Source organism: Hemiscyllium ocellatum, chromosome 18 (assembly GCF_020745735.1).
Source record: "Hemiscyllium ocellatum isolate sHemOce1 chromosome 18, sHemOce1.pat.X.cur, whole genome shotgun sequence".
Lineage (NCBI taxonomy): Eukaryota > Metazoa > Chordata > Chondrichthyes > Orectolobiformes > Hemiscylliidae > Hemiscyllium > Hemiscyllium ocellatum.
This window is the reverse complement of record NC_083418.1, coordinates 69,068,026-69,087,661: the sequence shown is the minus strand read 5'-3', so window position 1 is coordinate 69,087,661 and position 19,636 is coordinate 69,068,026. Positions and strand designations below refer to the sequence as shown.

The 19,636-nt window shown below is 37.3% G+C and overlaps 1 protein-coding gene and 1 non-coding gene across 4 annotated transcripts in view; both read right to left on the bottom strand.

Moving 5' to 3' along the window:
- The window catches only part of ckap5 (cytoskeleton associated protein 5), a 119,478-nt gene that overhangs the window by 13,936 nt on the left and 85,906 nt on the right, over positions 1–19,636 (bottom strand). For all 3 annotated transcript variants that reach the window (XM_060839086.1, XM_060839087.1, XM_060839085.1), the window contains 8 exons: positions 13,933–14,112; positions 12,413–12,533; positions 9,126–9,305; positions 6,320–6,507; positions 4,595–4,673; positions 4,307–4,495; positions 3,454–3,591; positions 809–892 (listed from right to left, as the gene is read on the bottom strand). In XM_060839086.1, coding sequence (XP_060695069.1) covers positions 809–892; positions 3,454–3,591; positions 4,307–4,495; positions 4,595–4,673; positions 6,320–6,507; positions 9,126–9,305; positions 12,413–12,533; positions 13,933–14,112 — 1,159 coding nt within the window. The remainder of the gene's footprint in view (positions 1–808; positions 893–3,453; positions 3,592–4,306; positions 4,496–4,594; positions 4,674–6,319; positions 6,508–9,125; positions 9,306–12,412; positions 12,534–13,932; positions 14,113–19,636) is intronic.
- On the bottom strand, positions 8,654–8,761 carry LOC132824562 (small nucleolar RNA SNORD67). The gene has a single exon (XR_009645683.1). It is a non-coding gene; the product is annotated as a small nucleolar RNA SNORD67 (small nucleolar RNA).

Here is a 19,636-nt window from a genome sequence, read left to right as displayed (position 1 = left end):
GCCATATTGAGTAGGTGAGATGACTAGCAAAGATGAATTTAAGGGCACGCTTGATAAATGCACATGGGGGGAAAAAAATAGGAGGGAGTTCATGATGCTTGGGTGGAGGATAGAAGATAGCCTGCGTGCTTTTTCAACAGTACAGAAACAAGCCTCTCTACTATGAATATTACAATAAAATTAATCAGAAAGATAACAAATGTTATTCAAAGTCGATTAGTCAAAATCCTATTCCTAAGTTATCTGCTATGCTAAAGTTGAGTTCGCCCAATTTATCTTGAAGTATCAAACCTGTTAAAGTCACACCAATATTTTGTATTGGTTAGAAATTACATCTTAAAACCAAAAGCAGGCAGAATATCCTATCAATTGGCAGCATTAATCATTTACTCATATTAATATACTTGAGATGGTAATAATTATAGTGATGTCACTGGACTAGTATGCCCACTCCCCCGAGTCAATCTGCTGAAGACCACAAGTAATTTTTAAAAAACCCATCTGTCATGTAAATACTTTGTCAGGGCATCTATGAATCATACAAGAGGAAAGCAAAGCAGAGTGTGTTAGAAATTCTGTAGCCTGCCTCAATATCATAGTGTTGGGCTTGCACTTACAGCAAATATGAACCCCCAGCAACATATAGTGGTAAACATAAGGAAGTGCCATCTCTTCTCTTCTGAGGGGCTATGAAAACGCAACCAGAGTCATGGGGCTTCAGAGCATTTTCTAAGATTAAACCCATGAACTCAGTCCGCACGAATAAGACAGTGAGCAAGAAAATGCGTTCAGAAAAATTCAAACTTGCCTCTCTTGTGTTTTCTTTAGATCCAATCTTCTTGAATATTTCTGCTAAGGTTTCACTTATCTTTGCTTTTGATTCTTTATCTTCCTACAAGAAATATTAAATATTTATATTTAGAATTAAAGAAATTTTAAAATCATTAACTTTTTTTTAAGAAAAAGTCTAAATTCTGCCACAAGGTAAATTCCAAGAATCGTGTTTTCTGAATTTGACTTGGTACTTTTCTAAAATAATTATATTTTGAAGTATTTTACACAGAACATTACAGCGAAGTACAGGCCCTTCGGCCCTCAATGTTGCGCCGATCTGTCATACCACACTGAAGCCCATCTAACCTACACTATTCCATGTACGTCCAATGACGACTTAAATGTACTTAAAATTGGCGAATCTACTACCGTTACAGGCAAAGCATTCCATACCCTTACTTCTGAGTAAAGGAACAACCTATTTATTAATAAGTTAACAAAGCCTTATTCTTTCCTCATTTCAGTACATTGAAAATGAAAAGGAACATATTGTAGATATATGCACAATAACTGAACATTTTTTTGCAATGTTATATTACACAACAGCTGATACATATCCCTTGTCCTGAAAGCTCAAACACAAATTTCTCTATTATAAATACTTCCCAGTTTATCAGCGATAGCGAAATACAACCATCTTGACTAGTTCATTTTTGCAAAAGGTTCATTTTAAATGATGCACAAAACAGCAGCTTTACAATGACACTGTGCACTCTGCTCTCCCATGCTAATTTTCATATGTTCAATGGGAAGCTGCTATAACACTCCATGGAAAGAGAAAAGGCATACATGAGAGTCAACTGATTTTCGCCACAAACAAACACTCCCAGAAACTGGAATCCTGGACAGCTTTCCCTTCCAAAAATTGACACAAAAGGTTAACTACAGCATGTGGGCTCAATCAGCTCACCCCAAATCAGCACAGCTAAAATGATTCAAACCAATTTACTTTGATCTTCACGATTTTAGTTCTTTGCAAAGTCACAAAAAACCAGGGCTCCCAAAAATTGAGGATACTTGTACAGGAAGTTTTTTTTAAAGAAAAAAAAATTTCAGGTGTTTGACTATTGACAGATCCAGGCTACATTGACATCTTGCTATCAAAGTAGTAGGGAATATAAGAACCAGTTTATTCAGACAGAAGGTCAACGCTACTTAATGGAAAACAGCCTTTGCTCCACAGGCCATTTGGAAGTTTATTAAAAATTTGTTTATGGGATATAAGTGCCCTCCACAATAGCCCTGAAGGTGCCGGTGACCTGCCTTCTTGAACACAACAACGTCTCCTCTTCTTCAGGTGGCTTAGGCAATTTAGTAGGTCCATCACCAACTCCTACTGATGCATCATTGAAAGCATTCTGTCCAGATGCATAACGGCCTGCTACAGCAACCACTGTACCCAGGATCCCAAGAAACTACAGAAGGTTATGCGCACAGCCTTGACTATCACAGAAGATAACTTTCCATCCATCGACTCCAGTTACATGGCTTGTTGCCATTGAAAGGCTGGCAACTACAAAGATCCATTGCACCCCTGTAATGCTCTCCTACAACTTCTTCTGTCAGGCAGAAGATGCAGAAGCTTCAGTGTACACACCAGCAGGTTCAGGAACAGTTTCTTCCCAGCCATTACTAGACTGATGAATGGACTCTTTAGCCTCAAGTAATGCTGGTCTTGCCTAGCACATGCTGTTCGATGTAACCTGTATGCCTCTAAGTCACTTATTCACCCTGTGATCTGGTTAAGGAAAGTAGATACATAGGAGCACCACTATTGGCAAGTTCCTCTCAAGGCCACACACCAAGATCTCAAACTATAATCACTGCTTTCTCCGTAGCTGTGTCAAAATCCTAACAGCAGTGTGGGTGTACCTGCACCTCAAGGACTGCAACAGTTCATAAACACAGTTCAGCAGCTGTTATGGATGGACAGCAAGTGCCAGTTTACTCAAGAACATGCACATTCTGTGAATGAATAAAAATAAAAGCTTATACTTCCACAATACCAGATTGAGGATCTGGGCACAAACTTCAGGAAGATTATACATTAGCAGTGAAAGTATGAAGACAGGTTGTGTGGACTCGGTTTGTATTCACTGGACATAGAAATTAAGAGATGAACTAATTCATGCATTCATGATTAAAGCAGCCAATGGAGCAGAGAAACTCTTTGATATAGGAAGATCCATAAAAATTAAAATTGGAGCTAGGTTGCTCATGAAAGGACTGTTTTATGTGACAAAGCTAGAAATCTTTAGCCCCAAAAATTTTTTGATGAGACTAATTGAATACCTAGATATCTTTCAATTTCAAGGTTAAGATATTTGGGGCAGAAGATGGGGCCACAAAATGTTCAGCAATAGAGATCAGGGACTTGTATACTGGAATTTGGGTAGATCATCTGGCCAAAATCGGCAAAAGCAAGCTATGTATTTATAGACATCTACAACTTTCCTTTGATCCCTTCTGACAATGGCAAGGTAAGAGCAAATGTGCAAAACGTGCAAAAATTCAAAACATTCAACAAAGTTCTTATAGATTCAAAGAGGACCGCCATTAGCTCAAAACCGTAAACTTGGTATTCAAGGTTTAAATCGCCATTTCTAATTTGACACTTACTACTGCAGAACCACCCTTTTCTGTGTCCGAATCAATCTTTCCACCTGACAAAGCCATTGAATGTTTAGTGACTCGTCGTAGATAAGCCTCAAGTTCAGATTCATTCTTATTCTCAATTAATGCCAGATGATCCATAATCTGGAGGAAGGAATAGTTGAGACAAGTTGATCTTTGAACAAAATGCTAGCAAAGTCAATTGTGGATCAAATTATAATCCAGTTTACAGAGAAATGAAGTAAAATCTAAGTTCAATATTTGCCATACCGCATTTTGGAAAACATATGACTAATTTAATTAAGCGACTGTCAGAATTTATACATTTCTAAATCTAGCTTTGCTATGCTTGTAGTAGTATTCATAGTCTACTCAGAACAAACAAGTATAAAAATACTCTCATTAGTTTATTCATTAAAGATTGAAGAGATTCTACTTCAGTTTTTTAAGTTGGTGAAATTTGTTTCCCTATGAATAATGTATATATTTGAGCACATCTTTTTCCGTGTTACCAAAGAACTCAGCTGTTAAACTTGCATATTCGTTGGATGTGAGGGAGAACTTTTCAAAATAAGCTCACTCTGTGCCCTGGAATTTGAGCACAAGAGATTACTCACTTGCCAGTCGGGGTGGCCTCCGCAGCTGCTTGAAATGAAAAATCATGACGACTGAAAATAAATTTAAATCTGCAACCAACATCCCTTGTCTGATTTCCTTCATCACTTTACTCACTACATCATACAACTAGAGGCTGACTTGGTTGTCTGGAAACCTTTTAAACAATATCCTCTAACACAAACAAACATTACTAATTAAACAGTAATTAAACTCAAAACAGGAAATTCCAAAAACGTCAAACCTTCGGTCCCAATAGCTTGCAAAGTGTATGAAGTAACGTTTTCTGTGTTCTCATGGGAAGATCACTCTTCATCTGCTTTAATCTCTCTCTTGGGAAAACCCGCATGAAATTGTGTATGTCCAGAAGAATTCGGTCAACGTTGATAATATTCACATTATTTGGGAGAAGGCGTATCATGCGCCACAAACACTAGAAATATAAAAGAACAGAACTCAACCAAAAGTAGTATGTGTACAACTTTAGGAAAAAGTAAAAATTGAGATGTGTTTAAAGTGCAATGGACATTACCTTCATAACTAATTCTGAAAACTTTGGAGTGTTATTTGTTGTAGCCAGAAGACTATCCTGCAGAAGCACAATCAAGGAACTGAAAAGCAAAGTTTTTCTTTAGCTAATAAAGAAAACTAATCATGAGGTTGCAAATCAAATCATGAGGTTGCAAACTGTTTAATTGTTCCAATCATGGAAGTCATTCAGGCTTCCAAATAGGTGATGAATTGCTTCTCCTCTCATTTTAGTTCATTAATGCCCTATGTATTATTTTAAACCAGTCTAACCCACACACAACTCGAGATAAGTAGTGAAAAAACTGGAAGATCGTTGTACAAAAACAATTACCCATTTCCATTTACCCCAATAAACAGTCCAAGAACCAGGGCTTAAGGTATCATTGTAATGTCCCTGCCACTGGGCCAGAGGGGCCTGGTTGAAGCCTCACCAAAAGTGTGAACTTTATAACACATTTGAACAGACTGATTCAAAAAAGGACTATTCACTTCCACTTAATTTTAAGAAAAGCCCAAGAAACAGGGCTCTTGCAGTGCAGTAGTAATGTCCCTATTATAACCCAGGAGGCATGGGTTTAAGTGCCACATGCTCCAGATGTGTATTATGACATATCCGAACAGGCTGGTTAAGAATATCCAAGTGACAACATCGCCTGCAAACAACACACCAGATAAAGATGACAGTTGAAATCAAGCTCTGCACATGGGAGAGATTTCATTTCCAAATGAAGAGTACCTTGCAGGCATGACTAGTTATTATTTTTGTACCCACAAAATAAAGCCCAAGCATCCATAATACAGTGAGTGCATATTTAAGGTTAAACATTAGATTTAAAAGAAAGGAAATACCATGAGTGATAAGAGCTTGAATACAGTTATTAATTGAAGCATATATTACATTAAAAAAAGTCATTTGGATCTGGTCGACAATATAATTAACCAGATGAAAATAACGTTTCTGAAAATAAAAGGCTCTTTCTCCAGATTAAGTGAATAAACGGTAATCTACTTTAAAAATACACCTCATGGTCAGATTTCAACAAAACCCTAAGTAGTATCAAACATTATTTCAAAAGCACGCTAAGAGAAACTAAAATAAAAGCTTAACTTCAGGTGTAGGAGAGGTGCTGGTCTTTTCTTTAAATATACCTGAAGAATTTTAGGTTGTATGCAATGGACTAACTGCATTATTTGTTGAATTCAGAGGTTAAAAAGAGTAGACAGCAGACATTTTGTATGTTCCCTATTTATCACTTGGGGTTAAATGCTCTTCCTGAGCACCACTGTTCCAACTACAGCAAAGATCAATTTCAGTTTACAGATGGTTTTGTTGATGGCATTGGTTTAGATATTTAAAAAGGATGAAACGCTGCAGTAAAAACAAAGATTTGCACTGCACTAGTTTTTCAATACCTGCTTTAAAAGTTTAATTAGATTTATCATTGTCATTGTCAGTTTAGCAATGTTCATTTTGTAACTGACCTCATTTCTTGCTTTCTCCAAAACAAAGCATCTTAAAACTTGTCTAGAATTCAGATTCTCATCATCAATATTTTGCTTCTGAACTTAAAAGCGGAAATAGCCATTGTGTCAAAACAGGATACTTTAAATGCAGATGGCCCTTTACTAAAACAATACACCAAGTTCCAAAAGAATGCGGCTTTAAAAAAAAAATTCAGGTGTTGACACCTAATATAGCTACATCAACTTTGTTTTACTCTTTTACCTCAAGATATTGGTTGGATCCGATTTTTCCAAGACCTTGACCATCAACAAATTGACTGATCGTATAACTTGTGGACCTTCATCTAAATCTTCTAAACGTGAATCCAACATCAGTAATATTAATCCATGCATGAGATCTTTCAGGACTCCCATAGAAGCCTCCTTGGCCAATGTTTCTATTTGGAACAACTAGGAAAACATAAGTAAAATGAATGTCTCTTGATCGAAGACATTAGGTAAAAAACAATTCATCTTTGATATATTGAAGGTTAAAAAAAAGCAAAAGTGTGACATGAAACGACTTGCATTTAAATGTTTTTAAAATCAATTAAAATGTTCTGTTCCCCAGAGTTTCACTCTTAAAATACTGGAAGATAATTTTGAAAGCAGAAATATTAAAATAGCAAAGAATGGCATACAAACCTTGGATCACAGTACAAAAAAAAGGGAAGTTTGATCGTGTTACTAGAGATTAATATTTTCAGACCAAGAATCCTTCCAATTATTCAGACCAAACTTAAAGCAAACTTAATCAAACTGTACTCAATTCTCAATGAGAGACTGGCCAAACACAAATCACAGCACACGCAATTTAAATCCAAATTATAGTCACGGAAACATACCCAAGTTTCAATATCGCCTGCTTCGCCATTCTTTTAACAGTTACATAGGTAATTTTAAATTCTATATTTCCACATTTTCACAACCATAACTTTCTAATTACCAGATGATTCTTAATTAAAATTGAAGATTTCAAATTATGCTGAACTGAAATCAAACAAGCAGTCAGTGCCATTTTTATTTTTAATAATTCTTACGACTGGATACTTTGTCAGTTTCAAAATAAGAGGATAGGGAGCCTTATGTTTTCCAAATTACCACCGATTGCAGTTATGTTTCAGAAGACCTGGTTCAATTAACTTCATTTGTATATCCCTCAGCTAATTTGGCATCCAATCTTCTAGACTTGACCAGCTGAAATCTCTCAATACTAGGTTCAACTCTACAAAAGATTGTTCATGTCCAATCCTGTAAATGCCTATTATCCTTTGATTAGATTCCTGTAAATACCCAACACCTTGACTGGGCCACTCCTCAGGCTGACCTTGCAGGAATTATTCACATTGGATGGGAACATGGTTAAGATGATATTCATAATTAGGATTTACTGAGTTTTAGGTCAATCAACTCCACAGCTTTTTTCCCTCAATTTTCACAAGTCTGACACCCATGGAAATCAGTATCATGATTTTTATTTGAGAGAGAAGCATTGATCCTTTTGCTTCAGTATTTACAAGGAAATGGATAGCAACGACGAGGTGTAGCCCTTTCCATTGGAGATCTGGAGAAATACCAGGAATCCCAGAAGAAAATTTTAAATATGCAGACTTCCAACATGAATGTCATGAGCTTATTCTGCTTCACTACCCAGCCTCCTGACCTACCGATACTAGTTGCTCCTGCAAATTCCTGCCCAGCACTCCCCACAACCCTCCATTAACAAATCAACAGGAAACAGACAACTATCACTGAACAGGGAGCTACAAATCAAACGGCTGATCCAACCAAGACAAACAGGTGAAAATTAAACTTTAGCTTAAAATTTGCATAATTGTCACAACACCAAAACAGAACTTTTATTCCTGCCTAGCACAGAAAATCAGTCAATAATTATTTATCAGCTGTGCATCAAGTCCTCACCCAGCAGGTGACAAGTAGGCTTTAGAGTTAGTCATTGACAGCACAGTGCGTTGAAAGATATATCAATGTGCTTTTGAGGCTCACCTTTATGGGTAATCCTTTTCAGAAGGTGGCAGAAAAGGCCTCTAACATCAAATGCACTGCATTTCACAGCAGCTCTCCCTGCACACTTTTTTTGGGCAAGGCAAAAATGATTATCTGACTTCTTTCTTTCATTTTAGAAGTGATTCATAAAAGGTATATTTGTATCACTTCCTCCATTGTGACAGCATGTATGAACAGGAAATTTTTTCAGATACCAATACTCTTGCCATGAATATCCAGGGTTTTCTAATATTTTTCAATTTAATGCCCTCATTATAAGCCTGGACTGAGGTGTTATTTTTCTAAGCAGACAGACTCAGTTCTTCAACTTTCCTTTGAATCCCAAGTTTAATTTCTAATTAAGTCAGACTATTGCTAAACATGTGATTTTCTTCCACTTTGCACAGACATGTTAATTCTGAAGGTGTTGCGTCTACATTGAACTCCCAAATTTTTATCAAAAAATCCAGCATTCTTGCTCTTACAAGGTTTAAAAGCGTGCCACCAATGTGTCCTGTTGATCAAGAAACATTTCTCTATTGCTTCGATCTGTGAGTCAGATGGCCCCTGTGCACAATGTTTAGTCCTCAGGGTTCAGAAAGGAGCAGCTATGTCACTGCACAACTACTCCTTCAGAGTGCAACTCATCATTCTCACAAGCTCTCCAAAAATTTGCACTTTCAATTGAACAGATGCATACTAGACTGAACACTACACACAATCTTAAAACTTTCAAATGCAGGACTACATATACCTCAGTAGAATATTAAATTTTCATTAAATTTTAGTTTATTGATGCAGTAAAGTCCACTTTGTTGCTGTCTGCTGAATTTAAAATATGCAGTCAGCCAGTTTCTTTGTTCTTAGTTTCTTAGTGTGTAATATCCATGTCGAAAGGAATGCATTCGGTCCAATAAACTTGTTTGCAATAATTCTTTTCCAAAAAAAAAGCCAAAACATCAGTATTATAAATAAATCCCTCACACTATCATACAGCATTTCAATGGCAATAGAAACCATACCGTAATCATATTCCCAATGATACAGCTATAAAGTTTCAGGATTTCTCTTTTATTAAGTTTTTCATCAGCCATGTGTGTATTATAAATTAATCGAAGTTGCATGAAGGTTGCAATGAGAAACTGGTCAATGTGACCAGACATAGTATCAGCTTTGTCCTCTTGTCGCAAAACTTCATCAATCTGAAAGCCAAAAAAAGCAATGTGTTGGAATTTGCATAAGAAAATCTGAATAAAGACAAGAAACCTTCACTGAATCAATATGACATATAGAAAACAGAATGCTCAGCACTAGAGGGTACCATTCAGCCAATCTTCCCTGCAGCAGCTCTTCAAAACAGCAATTCAATTAGTTCCATTCCCCAACCTATACACCATCATTGTGCAAATTAGTTCTCAAGTACTCATACAACCACCTTTTATATCCAACTTAGCAATTTCAACTGTTACCCAAATCTTAACAGCTTGGAGTAAATTTAGTTTCGCCCCTGTTGTTTTGCCAATTATTTCACAGCTACGATTTATCTGGAGTTTAGAAGAGTCAGAGGCAATTTAAACAGGGAAGATCCTGTGGGGATGAATAAGTGGATGTAGAGAATATGGTTCCTCTTATGGGGGACAGTAATAAGATGGAAACAAGCATTGGTGAAGTGGTCGGAAACAGAGTCATGGCCAATGAATATTTTACAAGCTGGAAGAGGGCTTGTATAAGAGTTCCTCAGGGGTCAGTATTGGGACACTTGCTTTTCCTGGTATATATTATTTTTCAGATTTGGGCAAGTAACAGTCATACCACCCAAATGCCAAAACAATGACCATTTCCAAAGGGGAAAAAAATGTTTAGCCACCTGCCCCTTGACATTCTGTTCCCGCTTATAAGAAATAAAATGAGGGGCACTGATTCAAAGAGATTTGTAAAAGCAGTGAAAAACCCTTTGCACCTAGTAAAATGCATTGCCTGAAAGTGTAATACAGGCAGGTTCAAATCAAGACACTCAATAATGTGGATGATTATTTAGAAAAATAATGTGCATGGGTTTGGGTAAAACAAACAGGACATTGAGCACCAGGTAATGATTGCTCATATTATGCCTGCACCAGCTGATTAAGAGTTGAATGACATAGTACTTTGACTCTGCCAGTGCAGTTGATTTGTGCTTTTAATGCTTGTTTCACAGTCACCAATGAAGCTTTATATTCTTGATTCATAAACTCATTGCAAGGTCCACATGAGATCGGAATCAGTCTCCTGATCTCTGAATGACTAACCCAGTGGCATTGCCACAATATCATCTTCTCATGGTGTGGTCTACCTGCTTGTGAATAATTGTTTGCAATTAGTTAGGTCAGAAGTTCCAAGACTATAATGCAAAAGGTGAAAAAGAGCCATGATGCTTCCAGGTAAGGATGATGCGCAACTTGAAGTATGCAAACATTTGCATTCCCATCTGTCTGGTGCTCTCATTCTGCTATCTGGTAACAACTACAAGTTTGGAAGGACAAAAGCTGCTTTGACAGCATGTAAGTTGTTGCAGTACATCCTAGACAATATATATAGCTGAGAATATGCACTGGGCATGGAAGTGAATATTTAAGTTGAGGAATGGAGTACAATCAAGCAGACTGTTTTCTGCGTGACCTGGATGATATACAGGTTATTGGAGTTGCACTCATCCAGGCAAGTGGAGAGAATGTCATTTTAATTGGACTTATAAATAGACAGGTATTGGGGAAGATTGCAAGTTAAACAACAGAATGTCATTGTTCTGAGCAACTCTAGGAACCATACTTTTCATGGGATTGGTCTAGTTAAGAGGTGACTCTTTCTTTCCTCTACCCATCACGTCCAAGGATGGTGGGGACATAATATCATTGAATGTCAAAGGAAAGATTACAAAACATTGCTTTGTTGGAGATGGTCATTTTCTGGCGACTGGTTGACATAAATGATACTTACCCAAACTTGAATAATGCTTAGCTCTTGCTACATATTACGACTGCGAAAGAGTTGCATACGTTGCCAAAACTAAAATGTCAATGAGTGCCCTCACTTCAGACCTTACGCTGGAAGGAAATTCATTGACTGTGGAGTGAATGAAGGTCAGACACTGGGCACAATCCCAGAACAATTCTGCTCGAGTTCGTTAGACCACAGATGCCTAGCATTTAATCATGTACTTGGCAGACTAGCAGGATTTTCATATTCCTCAATTCCCACTAATCCTATTTGTACTGAACCTTGAGGTCAAAAACTGCCTTGATATAAACCTGAAACTTATTCTACTTGGCTATCTTCAACACCACATTTGCCTCCTTGCAGAACTCAATTCCATGTTTTTCCTAATAATTCTTATAATAGTTCTTGGATTTCCCTTTATCTCAAGTGACTGGGTCAGAATTTAGTTTGACAGAGCTCTGGTTTTCTCAGTCAGTTCCACAACATCACATCTGCCTTCTTCTTACATACAAAACTTTTGTACAAATATTCACACTGCTATTTCTTATTGGTTGAGCTGCAGGCTATTACATTCCTTCCTCCTCCTGTCCTTGTAAATGTAGCCAATTTGTCTTCTGAATAGCTAAACCAAAATTGTTATTGACGATTAAAAGAGATCTCTTTTACTAATACTTTATGCACTTGTCACAATTTGGTCTCCAGCTTTACATCACTTCCCTCACAGCATGATGACTTCTTTCAGTTATCTCTTGCCCACTTTCAAACATAATATTTTTGGACATTTTATGCTTTTGATAGACAATGAGAAAAATGGGTTTATCATCACTATCACATCACATTAGTCTAGAAAAATGGCCCCTGGTTTTGACTGGCTATTCTGAACTTGCTAACGCTCAGGTTTGTGCCATAGTTTTGAGTTAAGATGCAAGATTTGCAAATTATCTTTTTTGTTGGAAAACTAGCTAAGATATGGGCAATCAAGATTTCATATTCCAACTGTACAACATTCTACCTGACAAGATGCTGATTAAAGGCAGTCTTTGCCTTAGTTGTCACTACAATTTTAAAAAACCTAGCTATGGAGTTTATTTAGAGTCAGGAGGTTTACAGCACAGAAAAGTGTTATTCAATCTATCGAGTCTGCACCAATCAAAAACAACTAAATGTTCTCATCTCATTTTTCAGCATTTGGCCCATAGCCTTGCTTGTCTTGGCATCATAAGCGCTTAACATTTTGCCCAAGAGCATAGATGTTAACAAAGATAAAGTAGATGAGTGTTACATATTTCACACAATTGCATAGCCAGCTGCACAGGAATCAATCATATCCTACCTGCGCAAGAGCCTGGATGCTGGTGTTAATATCACTACTTGCCACCTGCGACACAACAAAATTGATAGTAGAATCAGTGCTGCCATGTATCTCATCAAAGTGTGGTGAAACTGAACGATTTCTGAAAACATTCAAGGAAATGAGATGAAGTTTCAAGATCTCGATCAGAATTTTGATGTTGCACAACAATCTCAAAGAAAGACTGGATAGTATCAAGAATACTCAACATCCAGGACACTACGTGCAGCTAGCACTTCCACAAATACATTCTCATTGAACAAACAAAACGGTGTACTTTAAGTTGTGCAGGGACAACAGTCACACCAATGCAATGCAGAGAAACTACGGGTGCCTCTTGAGCTATTTATTGCCAAAAGATTAATTCTGATTTTGAAGGTTGTAAAACAGCAGCATGGAGACAATCAAAAAGGAAAACCACACAACAGCATCTTTAGATAAGCCCAGCACTTCCAAAGGTTAGGCATTATGTTGACAGCCAAGCTGCAGACTAAGATACTTAAGCCTGCAGATCAAAATATTAGTGGCATCTGTAGCTTGCAAGAATTGACTTATATTGTTGAGGATGGGATGACTGCATTCCTGAAGTACTACATAACTTCAGGATTTAAAAGTGAAAATAACTTAGCTATTTGGATCATTGACTTCAATTTGTGTATTATCTATACACAGTAGGAGCACAGACTAATTTGATATATTCGAGGGAAAATCATGTGCAAAGTGCACACTAATTTGAACTGCAATTGAAATGAAACAGTGAAGGGAAACAATGGATTAAACTCTGCACAAATTCTGGTTTTCACTTGGAAAGGAATTCATAAGAATTTTACTCAGACAAGCAAAAAAAAACTTTAATATTGGATATACTCAACATATTTAACAGACTCATGAACATGTTCAGTTGCAAATAGACTATACTCTGGTTTTTCTCCTGATAATGACATGAGCATTAGTCATAGATTGTTCAGATATGTTCAGTCATGTTCAGATAACATCCCTATTAATCACTTATCAATTTATTCCTGACAATTTTTTGCTCAACAAGTTGCTGATTTTCTGAATCTCAACAATTACTTCAAATGCACGTTTAATGTTTAATTTTGTCCCAAACTTAATCTTTTCAAAATTTGCTCATCAGCCCCTTGTGTGAAAAAGGATAACATTGAAACGTAATCTCTATGTGAAAAGGTTAGGAACTCAAAGTCGAGATACCAAATCCCAGCTGGGAATTAAATCCCAGAATAATGTTCCAGTTTTGCCTTTCCCCATCTACTATTTTATCACCAGATCTTAAAAAAAAACTTCTGGTTATCTTGAGTGCAGACCTCTCATTGTGGCAATTAAGTTGCAAATTAATTTGCACCGGCAAGTACAACTGAAACATCAATCTTTTAAACTTTATGATGTCAATGAAATAGAACAAGAAGTTGTAATAGAATACAAGTATCAAAAATTGTATCTTTTCCTTTCTAATTACTTTTAAATTCACAAAGCTAACTTACTTTGGCTCTGGAAGGCAAACTGGTTCATATAGGTCATCAAGTTTGTGTTGCACCAGATCTGGTAATTCACATCTGCCAGCATTGTTGTCATTTTCAATTTCATCAAGATCCAACTGGAACTCCCTCGGAATTGTGGGATTCGATTCAGATGAGGAGTGAGAATTGTTGGAACGGGCTTGACTGTAACAAATAAATATTTTAATGCAAAAGAGTGCTAACATTCATCCAATTCTTTTCTTTACAACAGGAATGTCCTCCAAAACCAGAGGGTACATTTTAACAACTTTATTTTTTCTAATCCACCTTCCCAATCTTCCTCCAACTCAAATATTAATTCTTGCAGAGCTCAGTTTAGTAGATTCATCTCTCTCTGGTACAATGGCCATTTTCTGGCATCTGGGTAGTATGAATGATATTGTATTATCACCTTCAGCTTATGCCAATTGTTGGAAATATTAATAGCAAAACCACTCGCTATTTTTCTGTCGCATTCTGACAAAGAAGGAAATTTTTGAACTTAGAGGATCCTGGGTAAGGTTAGTCAGCTCAGCATAAACCAGCAATCAAACCACAGAACTGCAGGTCTATACAAATAAAATTATACATTGCCACAAATGTCAACATAGAACTAACCAAATACATGCCATCCTAACAAGAAATCCAAAGTGGTCATTGTAGGCATAATGTAATTTTATAGGCTGCTTAAATGTTTAAACAACATTTTCAAAGTCAAAGCAGCTTCAAATAATACTATGCAACTAGGTCTGCTGTTAAAATGAAACACTATACTACACCAGTATTTGCCATTTATTCAGCCCTTGGAACTTGCGTACACAGATTCTGAGAACAAATTCTAAATTACAATTATAATTTATGCATACAAATAAGGTTGAGAATACACGAACAGTTGGAACAGTTGTGAGCAAAGTTGTTATGCTGGTTCAAGAGTAGTGCACAGTCAACCTACAGCCAAAGAACGAGTTTTACTTACATTCGATAGGTTCGATACATTATTCTTCCAAGGAATTGCGGTGAAAGAAGTCAGAAGACAGATTTAGACACAAAAGCACAATTAAAACAAACACGAAGCACAAAAAGAAAGTTAAGCAAAGGAAACTGCATTCTGTTCTTGGCATACTGGTTTGCAGCATCTGCTTCACCACGGTTAACAGAAGTCAAGTCCAATTTATTTAATATTCAGTTTGAAATTTTCAAAGAAACCAAAACATCCTTAATATTTCTAGTCACACGTTGCAAACATAATTCTAAATTGAATGGTTTTGCCCCCACTCTGCCCTGATAGAACCTGGAAGTATTTTAACAGGAGTGAAGCAGAAAGAACAAATAAACTTCTTGCAGTTACATGCATCTCCTCTTTGCTAAGAGTGTGTGACTATATGACTATAAAGCGCAGCAGGTCAGGCAATGTCCAAGCAGCAGGAGAGTCGATGTTTCAGGCATGAGCCCTTCTTCTGGCTCATGCCCAAAACGTCGACTCTCCTGTTCCTTGGATGCTGCCTGACCTGCTGCGCTTTTCCAGCAACACATTTTCAGCTCTGATCTCCAGCATCTGCAGTCCTCACTTTCTCCTATATGACTATAAACCTTTGGACACTGAACATTAAACAGGTAAACGAAGAGGATTGGTTTGCACTGGTGTTGCGAGATCAAATCTGTCTTGCTGAATGCAAATACCACACAAGATCGGTTTGTAGCTAAAACCTCTGAAGCTTCCCAAAGAGACTACAAGAAACTGAAATATTAGCTCAACTTGGGCTGAATCAAAAGGCAGTGGATTCAAATCCCATTGAACAGAAACACAAGACACTAAGTTAGCAAACAATACAGAGTTGCAGTCTGACATTAAACATCTAGCTGAACTCTTGGCACTCAAAACAACATTGAAAGATCACAAAGCGGATAATAACTCCGCTTTTCTCTCTGCAAATGAACGCGTCACCCAGTATTTTGCTTTTAGAATGAAAAATGGCCTTAGTTCCTTTAGCACATGGGCACTCCGATTTAAGGCACAGGATAGGTTTTGGCTTTAGTGGAACTGTTTGCTTGGTTTGGTCCACTATTGTCCTAACCTGGAGGTATAATAATCCAGAATGCAATATATATTGCAGGTAGCTTGGAAAAATAACTTCTATGCCAAGGCACAACCAAAATGTGTTGTGTTATCAAGAATTAAACACTCTACTTGCATCCACAAAATCTGTTTTGGATTTTGTCAGATAAGCAACCCTAGATATCACTGCAGCCTTGGTTCAGACATTGTCAAGACCTCCAAGACGGTAGTGACCTACGTTCTCAAAAACAGCATGAGTGCAACATCGAGAATCTCCCAAAACCAAAATCAATTGTTATCGTGTGGAGAAACAGGGCACACAGGAAGGCTATTCAATTAGTAGGCGACTAATTATCTCAACCAAGAACATTGCTGCAGGAGTTTCTCAAGGTCCCATCCTAGGCCCAATTGTCCACAGGTACTGCATCCACAACCTTCTGTCTTAACATGCTAGAAACTGGGCTGCTAGTTATTGAACCCCTCTGTGCTTGGGAAGAATTAAGCTATTCTTTAGTTTCAACCACAAACAAATCAAACATCACAAATGATTGTTTCCATCAGCTATCAAGAATCTGTCAGAAGTTAAACTATTCCTGTTGCAAATCTGGTGGTGTTTGCAGATGAACAAATGATCACTTATCTACTCAATAAACAAGATTAATTTTCTGTACACTTCCATCAACAATGCCTGACTTCAATCCTATATTGGTCACTCATGAACCTTCTGGCACCCACTGGCTCCCAGTCAGAAAACTGGTCAATTTTCAAATTGACCACACAGGCTCTGGCACTCCTACCTCAAACAAACTTGCCCCTTCCATCTAACAAAAAGAGTAACACCTACAATTCTGCCATCTTTAAAACTCAAGTTTTCATCACTGAAGACTGTTTATGCTACCTTGCCCACAAACGCAAATTCGTTTCCCAACTTCGTCCTTTAAAATTTGGGGGGTGAGAAAGAAGTATGCTTTACTTGACGTTTACTGCAAAGTCTCCAGAGCTGGAAGTGAGCAGAAGCAGTTAAATTTCACAGGTCAAGAAGTTGATCTACAATGAGACCAATGGAATGATGGCATGAACCACCATGTGACGAACATGCAGGAAAAGCATTCGATTGTTTAATAGGATGGGTGTATTTGATGATTTTTAAACAGCACAAATGTAGGTTTCTAGTCGTCTTTGACAAAGGATAAATCAGGAGATGATGGCATATTAAAAAAAGTTGTTCATTAGTCAAGAGTGACTTTAATCTTTCTTCCCTCTCCACACTGACCCCCAAAACTGGGTTTAAAATCAAGTTATGTGCATACCTAAAATATGCTACACAGAAGTACAAAGTTGAGAGATCCTTTAGTTCTGCCAGAAGAGGATTTTGAATTAGAGCCCTGCAGTTCTTTAACTTAAAATAACATCAGAAACAGATGATTAAAACTGCTTACTAATCAATGTCTTCCATCTTTCTAGCAGCAATTATTCAGATTCACACCACAATTTCCAACCCTAATCCATAGCAGTAGTTGGTGCAGAGGTGGTGGTCCCCTATACATAAACACGTTTTTAAAATACCAATACCTGACTTAATGGGTTTAAATATTTGGTTATATTCCTGAACATATAATTTTCCAAATTTTAACATTCTGAATCACATTCAGATCCCACAGGAATCTGAAAATATCATAACACTTTCACTGCCAATCCAAAAATCTACTGAGTAGATACAAAAGAACATCAGACATAGCTGGATCACATCTCTGGGTGAATGTTCCACTTAAAGTCCTAAATCAGAAGGTCTTCTGAATTCCAGTCCTAAAACCAACGAATGGAAATTCTTCTCCTAACCTAGTTCACAAGAGCCATTCTGTCCATCTAACCAAATCAGCACCTTGCATAATCCAAAATTATGATGTTATATAGATAGAATCACAACAGGTTAAGCTGCTACAGTATCCCAATATTCAGATGACAAACTGTCTTGACCAATAAGATCAATAATTCCTTGAAGATCATTTGTAGAGAGCCTTTAATCCAAACGTCAAGCATTCAGGGACTGTCATATTGTCCTAGCCTTTTTAAACAGAATTGCAGATTATTCCAGATCTCTTCTGCTGGTAACTCCACTGGCTAAGATGTTTTATTACATTCATAAAGCAATGGTGCATTATTGATTAAGTCAATCACTGCTCCAATGAGAGGTTGGGGCAATATGGTTATCAAGGTAACAGCACAAATGGCACTAGAATTAGTACAATAGCACAGGAAAATAAAAAGGTGAAATGATCTCTCTCAGTGAGCTCTAACAAAACCATTTGTTAGGCAAGAGACACTTAGTCTCGCTAAGTCCCAAAAGAGAAGGATTGTAAAAGGAGAAATCCAGCCAGGGTTAAGATTTATAATTCCTTTGAAGACACACGTGAGGAACAATCCAGAGTTTACTATTTCTGCTAAACTCTGCAGATATTTCACCATGTGATGAGTGCGCAGGAAAAGCACCTTCCACAGCTAAAACTAACTTGTGACAGCTAATAAGTTCATTTGACGTGAAGGTTAAGAAATGTCTCACATAGATCAGGTATAGATACAGCTATAAAAAAAATCACCAGGCCGACTATTTAACAAAATTATTCACACATTAAAAGGTAAACTAAGGGCCCAAACAGAATCCCAGGGGAACTCGCAAAATCCCTTGGATAACCTTTACCTTGAGTGGGAAGAGGAATTTATAATTAACTTCACCTAACTTCTCCCAGTTTCTTTTTGCTGAAATGACTGCTTTAAAATATGTTAGTAGAGATTACTCATTCACTAAGCATTCCAATCATATCTTCACTCAGCACATGTTCAGTTTAGATTGTAAGTTTGCTTGCTGAACTGGAAGATTTGTTCTCAAATGTTTCGTCACCATGCCAGGTAGCATCAGTGAGCTTCCGTTGAAGCACTGGTGTTGTTCTGCTTTTTATATACGTGTCTTAGTCTGTTGTGGTGAGTAATCTCACTTCCAGTTCTTTTTCCGAGATATTGATAAATGGGGTCCAGATTGATGCGTTCGTTGATGGAGATCCGGTTTGAATGCCAGGCCTCTAGGAATTCCTGTGAGTGTCTTTGTTTAGCCTGTCTCAGAATGGGTGTATCGTCCCAGTCAAACTTGTTTTTTTTGACATTTTTCAAATGCAAATCGATGTCATGAGTGAGAGGAAGTAAGCTCAGCCATTCAGATAGGTGAACAGCATGACGGGAGTATGGATTGCAGGAGTTCAAGGTGCTGGCTTACAGAGTAACTAGGGATAGTCAATAAATGCTCACCTAGCTAGTGGTGTTCACATTAAAAGTTCGGAATATATTTCCACTCATTGAAGGGACGAGAACTAGGTGTCATTTACAAAATAACAGTTTTAAAACTGATGAGGAAAAATTCTGATGTTAGTTCATGGAATTCTCTTCCCAGGAGCAGAGGAGGTTGAGTCATTGAATATGGTTAAGACTAAGTTGGACAGAGTCTTGACTGACAAAGGATGTAAACAGGAAAGTAGAAATAGCAATCAGATCAACCATGATCTTCTTATAAGGAATTTGTACGTTTGTTTTATACATGTGCACAGATTACAACAAAAGAATGACCAGGTCCATACAAAAGCC